General features: G+C 40.5%; 1 protein-coding gene and 1 long non-coding RNA gene across 5 annotated transcripts in view; one reads left to right on the top strand and one right to left on the bottom strand.

Annotated features, from left to right (window-relative positions):
* fam13a (family with sequence similarity 13 member A) overlaps nucleotides 1-9017 on the bottom strand; it is a 92046-nt gene that overhangs the window by 58192 nt on the left and 24837 nt on the right. For all 4 annotated transcript variants that reach the window (XM_047365352.1, XM_047365355.1, XM_047365353.1 and 1 more), the window contains exons 7-8: nucleotides 7621-7698; nucleotides 3807-4036 (exon numbers count right to left, since the gene is read on the bottom strand). In XM_047365352.1, the coding sequence (XP_047221308.1) occupies nucleotides 3807-4036; nucleotides 7621-7698 (308 nt within the window). The remainder of the gene's footprint in view (nucleotides 1-3806; nucleotides 4037-7620; nucleotides 7699-9017) is intronic.
* Nucleotides 3128-7609, top strand: LOC124868285. Its single transcript, XR_007038296.1, has 3 exons — nucleotides 3128-3520; nucleotides 3784-3932; nucleotides 7421-7609. It is a non-coding gene; the product is annotated as an uncharacterized LOC124868285 (long non-coding RNA).

Raw genomic sequence — 9017 nt, 5'->3', positions numbered from 1 at the left:
CTATCACTTTATTATGTTATGTACTGTTAGGTTAACTTTGTCATCTCCTTTGGTTTTTCTTTCCCATTGAAAGTACTCCTAGCTCAGTGCTTGAGTGTTTTTCTCTGCCCCCTCCGAACCTGGATTCAGTGCAGTCTAACTGTTCATCACCTGAATCTGACGGAATAGTATTAGACTGATGGAAATTTACTGTTTTTTGATCAGATTTGAACCTGAATCTGTCATTATTGGACTGGGTCGTACTGGAAGGTATTGGACCTAACTCCTGAAGTTGTCATTGGTCTGATCCAGGACAATGATACATGCAAACAGAAGGTGGATCAGCTGGGACACGGGTGTGGTCAGAACCACCTGGAGCTTCACCCGCTCATGACTGTTGAGATGACGGTGAACTTATGGAGAACACCCCCTCACACTCCCTCCCCTCATCATCCTCAACAACACTGTGTCTACTATGGATCACTTCCGGTTCTCCCCTTTCTTGGGATCTGGGATCATTCTCACAACTTTCAACCTTCAACAGGAACTGCTGCTCATCGTCTACACTGCCATCATTCAGTCTGTCCTGTCTTTGTCCATCTCAGTGTAGTTTGGCTCATCCACAAAAATAGGACAGGTCCAGACTGCAACAAACAATCAGGTCTGCAGAGAGGATCATCAGGTTCTGACCTTCCTTCCATCCAGGGCTTATACAGGTCTATGGTCAGGAAAAGAGCAGCTAACATCTTTGCAGACCCCACACATACAGGTCCTTCTCAAAATATTAGCATATTGTGATAAAGTTCATTATTTTCCATAATGTAATGATGAAAATTTAACATTCATATATTTTAGATTCATTGCACACTAACTGAAATATTTCAGGTCTTTTATTGTCTTAATACGGATGATTTTGGCATACAGCTCATGAAAACCCAACATTCCTATCTCACAAAATTAGCATATTTCATCCGACCAATAAAAGAAAAGTGTTTTTAATACAAAAAACGTCAACCTTCAAATAATCATATACAGTTATGCACTCAATACTTGGTCGGGAATCCTTTTGCAGAAATGACTGCTTCAATGCGGCGTGGCATGGAGGCAATCAGCCTGTGGCACTGCTGAGGTCTTATGGAGGCCCAGGATGCTTCGATAGCGGCCTTTAGCTCATCCAGAGTGTTGGGTCTTGAGTCTCTCAACGTTCTCTTCACAATATCCCACAGATTCTCTATGGGGTTCAGGTCAGGAGAGTTGGCAGGCCAATTGAGCACAGTGATACCATGGTCAGTAAACCATTTACCAGTGGTTTTGGCACTGTGAGCAGGTGCCAGGTCGTGCTGAAAAACGAAATCTTCATCTCCATAAAGCTTTTCAGCAGATGAAAGCATGAAGTGCTCCAAAATCTCCTGATAGCTAGCTGCATTGACCCTGCCCTTGATAAAACACAGTGGACCAACACCAGCAGCTGACACGGCACCCCAGACCATCACTGACTGTGGGTACTTGACACTGGACTTCTGGCATTTTGGCATTTCCTTCTCCCCAGTCTTCCTCCAGACTCTGGCACCTTGATTTCCCAATGACATGCAGAATTTGCTTTCATCCGAAAAAAGTACTTTGGACCACTGAGCAACAGTCCAGTGCTGCTTCTCTGTAGCCCAGGTCAGGCGCTTCTGCCGCTGTTTCTGGTTCAAAAGTGGCTTGACCTGGGGAATGCGGCACCTGTAGCCCATTTCCTGCACACACCTGTGCACGGTGGCTCTGGATGTTTCTACTCCAGACTCAGTCCACTGCTTCAGCAGGTCCCCCAAGGTCTGGAATCGGCCCTTCTCCACAATCTTCCTCAGGGTCCGGTCACCTCTTCTCGTTGTGCAGCGTTTTCTGCCACACTTTTTCCTTCCCACAGACTTCCCACTGAGGTGCCTTGATACAGCACTCTGGGAACAGCCTATTCGTTCAGAAATTTCTTTCTGTGTCTTACCCTCTTGCTTGAGGGTGTCAATAGTGGCCTTCTGGACAGCAGTCAGGTCGGCAGTCTTACCCATGATTGGGGTTTTGAGTGATGAACCAGGCTGGGAGTTTTAAAGGCCTCAGGAATCTTTTGCAGGTGTTTAGAGTTAACTCGTTGATTCAGATGATTAGGTTCATAGCTCGTTTAGAGACCCTGTTAATGATATGCTAATTTTGTGAGATAGGAATTTTGGGTTTTCATGAGCTGTATGCCAAAATCATCCGTATTAAGACAATAAAAGACCTGAAATATTTCAGTTAGTGTGCAATGAATCTAAAATATATGAATGTTAAATTTTCATCATGACATTATGGAAAATAATGAACTTTATCACAATATGCTAATATTTTGAGAAGGACCTGTACTGCTCACAATCTGTTTAGACTTTTACCTTCAGGTCGGTGCTACAGAGCTCTATTTGGAAAAACCAGCCACCACAGAGACAGTTTCTACCCTGAGGCTGTTGAACACCTTCCAGCCTGAGTACTCAGTTACTCTGCTGGGAAACTAAATAAGCTTATTTTGCCCTATCACAACCTGTCTTTAAAAAAATTATTATTGGGTGTACATACACATATATGTACATATTTGTTCTTTTTGTTTTTTAATCTCCTCTAAAATGTATATTTTTATATTTAATTAGCATGTGAAGCCAAAGTAAAATTCATTGTTTTGCAAATGGTAAAATGGTAAAACAATAAAACTCATTTTGCAGAATGTGAACTCTGCCTGTTTTTGCAAACTGCTGCATAATACATTACCTCTAATGAATTCCACGTTTTCTTTGTTAATTGTTTTGAATACTTGAATACTAAAATATTTCTAAATTTTTCAAAGCCTGTGAAAACATTAGAAATACTATTAAAATGTATTATTTTTTAAAATTAACTTAGCTCACACTTTCACTTAGATTTTTAACTTTACATTTACATCAGTATACAAATGTTTACACTGTTGTAGCAGTGCAGGTGTACTGTTAAGCCTAGAGCCACCTCGATGCCCTGAGCTGAGGCAGCATTGAGGAGCCCAACAACAGGCACAGCAACAGCGCCGCTATTCCAGGACTGGGGAAACTGGACACCACTCAGCTCTGGTTTCAGCTTCCTATAAAAGGCTCTTTGCATGCCGAATGCACGCCAACACGGGGCTCAGGATACGGATCCATAATTGCTGTCAGACACTTGAGATTCTTCACCCTTACCCTCGGCTGACAGGGCGGTCACAACCAATTTTACCAGAGATAGATCCTGTCCCAATATTTTCAGTTAAGGAAAGATGCTCTGATGGAACAAGTCTGGAAATGATGAAACTAGCTGACCACATTCGTACAGATGCTGATTTTTCACATCAACACCTCTGGAAGGATGTGTAGAAATTTTTTGTCTGGTTAGGTCTCAGCAGCAGGTGACTTTCTGCTGGAAAAAGAGAAGGCTGTGAAAATTGAACACGTCAAGAACAGAAGGCGAAGCGTCCGTTTTTGTGGAAACCACAATGTTGTTTCTGTAGGATATATGGCTGCTCAATCAAGTAAACACATTTCAGCTCAATTCACAATTTGTCCTATCTGTTAACATTCAACTCACCTTACTCTAGGAGGTTGAGTGACAAATCTGAGCAAAAAACCTGCAGATATTTGCATCTATTTGTGCTTTTCTTCATAAATATCTCCAGAACATTCCTAAATTAGAATTCATGTGGGCAAAAAAACTGCTATTTCTGACTCTTTTCTTGTGATTATGTGCATAAATCATCTGAAAATGGAAAATAACCCCTGAATTTATTCACTTTAGACATGTAAATCCCACTCACTGACCTGCTGAGACCCTCCGTGCTGCCAGAAAGGCTAAAATCAACATGCGGGGAAGCAGTTCTCAAAGTGTCCAGTTCTGGTAGAGGGGATGTGTTCATCACCTCCGGGCTTGGACTCCTCAGCTCTGAGGTCAGTGGTAAAACTATTGGTATGGAGAAGGACCTTGTGCTGGGCGACACAAGTCTGGGCTGACAAGCTACTTGAGGCATGCCGTTGTTCCTCCCCTTTCTAACCTGTTTGACACAGACAGAACAAAGTTAGATATGTGGTCCTTTGCAAGGTATATTTCCCCCAAAACCACTACATTTCTAGATATTTGAGGTTCGTAAGACATTAACATGGAAAGGTGCAGAAAAAGAAAGCTAGAAAAAGAGGGAAGAGCAGTAAATATCAATGTTTAGTCAGATTTCTGTCTTACCGTTCTGACCCGGAGTGGGTATAAACTGCGGGAATTTCCAACTCTAGTGTAGGAAAAGAACCTTAATCTTATCACTGCAACATTTTGAAAGTTTCCGTTCTGCATGTTTTGAGACCAGAAGAGACTTAAAATGCACCCTTCTAGGACCTGTTAAAGTTTCTCTCCCATTATCATGTCTGCAGAGCAATAATATTGCAGCACATTAAGCCCAACCAGCGGCTACTGAGGATAAAATGGGTTTGACATCAGCAGCTTAACCATCGATAATGGCCTCCGACATCCAATGCTAAAAGGCTCGTTGACTAACAGCTCATTGCTGAATTAAAAGGCTTACATTTTTGTTACTCACTCCAATTATCAGAAAAGGTTTTCCATTTAAGCTTTAATTTAATGGCTCGTTTGAAAGAAAAATCCATATACATGTTCATTCAAACATTCAGTTACTTAATGGGGGCTCTTTGCAGCATAATTAGTTGCACAAACTCCTTTAGCTGGACCTCATATGGATTTTGCCCCTTGGAGCTTTGGATTGATTTGGCTCCATTTGCCATTAAGAGAAAACCAAACAGAAAGAGAAAAAAGGAAAACGAGTTCTGACGTCAGCTTGTTTTTAGGAGGGGTTGGAGGGTGTGTCATCAAGAGATGTTATGGAGAAAAAACAGACCATAGAAAAGACAAGCATCTACTGTCCTTTTCCTGTTGATGCATATGGAAAAATGTGCAGAAAATCAGAAATGATTTTATGGTTTAGTTAAAAATGTATTTAAAACTGCCAACCTGTCATCAGTATGTTCTCCAGGTATAGGATGCAGGAATGGATATTCAGCTGAAAAACAAACTACATTTTTTCTGACTAGAACTAACCCATGTTTTGTTCTCACTTCTTTGGCTTCTCACTGTGATTAGCTAAGTCTGAGCAACAACATGCAGGAGGTCAAAAGGCCAGATGGCAAAGAAATCTGACACACCAAAATAAAAATATGACCTGGTTTCTAAAACGTAATTTTAAGGCGATGTGAGTTCAAACTCTGGGGTTCAAAACTGAGACTGTTTTGCACCAGAAGTGTATCATAACGAATTAACAAGGAATCAGAAACACAGTGAAAAAGACAACTGAGCAACCGACTGACAAAACAAACTGTTTGACTTTTTCACCTGCAAAATGGGTGCAAAAAAGGGTTTCTGTATCTGCATAATTCTTAAATCTGTTGCAAAGGGAGGTTTTCACCTCAAGTTACACCGCTGGGCAAATAACTCCACACAGATGCAGTTTGATCCTGTTTATGAGATGTGTATGTTATATTAATGTATATTAACATAAATAATAGCCAGGGCCAAAATTGTCTCTCAAACACCAATGCTGCTTGTGACACAGATGGGATGCTATATTTACTATATATATTATTATATTCACTGTCTTTACTCCCAAGAAAGCTGGTGATAACGGTGACACAGGAGAAGAAACAGACTAAAACATAAAGCCATGCTTTGGTTTTACTCTAAAAAGAAGACAGTTAATGCTTGCCAATTTTCAAAAAGGCCCTGAAACTGTCCTGTCATAGCAAAAGAAAGCTTTTCTATACAACAATAAAGGCTCAGGAACACAGTGATAGAAACAGCTGAGGGACTGCTGTATAGAAAAGAGCCACAATATTTGTGTACCTGCAACAAAGGAGCCGGTCTGTTCGACAAATGCCTCGTAAATGGAGGTTTGCACCCAGAATTGCACCACCAAGCAAATACCGGTTCTCTATGCTGATCCGATCTTTGTGGGATAGTATGAATGTGTTCAGGGGGTTAACTGGCCATATTAATGTGTATTTATGCAAATTATAGCCAGGGCCAAAAGCATCTGATTCTAAAAGACCAACACTGTTTACAACATACAGTAGAGCACTGGAAAAAAGTTTCAGTTGATCTTCTCTTCTAGTGAAGAGCATTTGACTTGCTAATGATTTCTGTCACCTGCAAAATAATCCAGAAAGTACAATTCTGTCATGACTGTTTTATATTTAGAATACAAACCCGAAGTCCACAGAATATTTTAAGAGACTGAGCTTTAGGAACATACCCCAAATAAACTGAAACAGTAAATAGGAAAATAGAGAATAATGACAATCTCTTTGTCATCTGGCTGTTGTTCTGTAGATGAGGTGGAAACACAACAGAAGCTGAACCCGCTTTCCATGAACGCTGATGAATGAAGGTTTGTGTGGAACAAGATTTTTCTAAAGTTTCAAGTAGATTGAACCGGACCTACTGGGTGAGAAACTGATATCGATGGATGTGGATGCTCCACTGGTGTCTTGGATAGTGGATTATCCAACTGGCAGACCACAGAGCTGTACGTCGGAAAAGATTAACAGCATCACTGAGGTTCCACAGGGTACTGTTCTCACTCCTCTCCTTTTTACTCTCTACACCATTGATTTCAGCGACTGCACAGAGACCTGCCACCTTCAGAAGTTTTCTGACGACTCCACAGTAGTCTAACTCATCCCTGGTGGTAATGAGAGGAAATACAGGACAGTGGTGGACAACTTTGTCTCATTGAGCGTGAAATAAGACCTATAGTTCAATGTGGCAAGGACCAAAAAAACTGGTGGTGGACTTGAGAAGGACCAGGGGCCCTTTCATAATAAAATAATAATTTTTCATTCAATTTGTCTCACTTCTACTTTCAATCATGAGTTTGTTTTGCGATGTCAAGCATTTCCCCGTGGTTATTAATAAATAATTCTGATTCTGAACCAGGTAAATGTAGAAAAGTACAGTGTGGCCTTATCTGAAAAATCGGTTGCATTGAATTCTTTTCTGAAGTTTGAAACTTTGCTGAAACTTATCTTTAATGTTTTTCCTTGCCAGACGTCTGTCCTCTTTTAAACATGTCTTCATATCAGTCAGCATTTCTTTTATCTCTACAGTGACACCTTTCATGACATAAATGACCTGGGATGACAAACCAATCTGCCCTGGAAGCAACCACAGAAAGATAATTTCTTAAAAGTCTGATTTTTTAAGAGTCTAAAAAGGGAAGACATGCTTGGGAAGCTGACGGGTTTTTACACACCCCAGGAAATTGTTCTATTGACCTCCTTGAGTCCAGAGCTCAGTTTCTAAAACACAAACAGGAAGTTTTTAGTGAGTAAATGTTTGTGACAGAAAGCATATGTAAGTCTTAGTTTTTCTCTTTCTGCAGATAATCTCACTCTTGTATCCTGAGAAGGCTTCTTTATCGAATCACAGCATGTGACCGAGGTCAAGAGCATCGGAAGCTATCTGACCGGACAACCTCAAGGCCAATTAGCAGCAAGGAAACCCAGAAAATGAGAAAAAGGAAGCATTCAGAGGAAAAACATAAAGCTAATAAAATGTGACAAAAAATGTATATTTCTGTACCTTTGTCTTCTTTGATTTTGGAGTTTTGTTGCAGCTTTTGTTCAGATGTTGCATGTCTTCAAGTGAATTAAGGTCATTCTTTAGAAATCAAGAAAGAAAACGACCATGTAATTTGTAGTACATGAAAAATAGATACTTTTATAGTGCATCATAAAAATATCACATTTACTGTATTTTTGGATGTAAAGCGTCATTGTAAATCTGCATGTTGCGAATATAAATAAGGTCAACTTCTCCTCTAGCGTAGAAGAATGGCATGCAGTATATTTAAATCAGCTGACTGTGACAACATTTTGAAGCTCAGAGAAACACATGTAGAAAAGAGCTTTTTCCAAAACATGCCCAGGACATGTTAATCAGGTCACACAGATCACATGGTCGGGCCATTAAAACGGTTCTTTAGGCTATAAACAACAACACTGCGTTACACAGCATGCACTATGGGACCACATTATCAACAACAAACCTAATGCATGTAAAAGTCTACACACCCCTGGTACAATGGCAGATTTTTGTGATCTGAAAAAATGAAACCATGTGAAAAACTTTTTTATGCATTTAATGTGACATTTTTTCTATAAAATATAACTGGGGATAAGCCCCTAGTGACAATTGTTTTAAAAGCATAAAAAGATGCAATAACCTGATTGAATAAGTGTGAACACCCTTTAATTAATACTTGATTGAGGTACCTTTTGATTTAATTTCATCGTTTAGTTAAGTTTGGTACAGAACAAACATTAATTATAGTAAATCTGATTATCCTGAAGTAAAATTTAGCCATCCTAGTAGGATTTTCCTCATAATTCCTTTAACTTAAATTGTAGTTTTAAGAGAGGTTAGAAAGGATCAAAATGATCTCATTGCACAAAGGTATTAGCCAGGAGAAGGACGTAAAAAAGCCAGTCAGTCATTTTCTACCGCTTATTCCATAGTGGGTCACGGGGGAGCTGGTGCCTATCTCCAGCAGTCTATGGGCGAGAGGCGGGGTACACCCTGGACAGGTTGCCAGTCCATCGCAGGGCAACACACAAACAACCATGCACACACTCATTCAAACACCTAAGGGCAATTTAGATTGACCAATTAACCTAACAGGCATGTCTTTGGACTGTGGGAGGAAGTCAGAGTACCCGGTGAGAACCCACGCTTGCACGGGGAGAACATGCAAACTCCATGCAGAAAGACCCCCAGCCGGGAATCAAACCCAGGACCTTCTTGCTGCGCCACCGTGCAGTTGGTATTTACTTATAAATACCAAGGCACAATAAAAACAAACAAACAAACAAGCAAAAAAACAAGATGGAAACTTGTCCCAGCAATCCCGCGGGAGCTGCAGGCATTGGTTGTATTCTCCATGTGGGACCTCTCCTAATATCTCCATGTCTGGACTGAAG

The sequence above is a fragment of the Girardinichthys multiradiatus genome, chromosome 5 (genome assembly GCF_021462225.1).
Source record: "Girardinichthys multiradiatus isolate DD_20200921_A chromosome 5, DD_fGirMul_XY1, whole genome shotgun sequence".
Taxonomy (NCBI): Eukaryota; Metazoa; Chordata; class Actinopteri; order Cyprinodontiformes; family Goodeidae; genus Girardinichthys; species Girardinichthys multiradiatus.
This window is presented reverse-complemented; position numbering and strand designations above follow the sequence as displayed.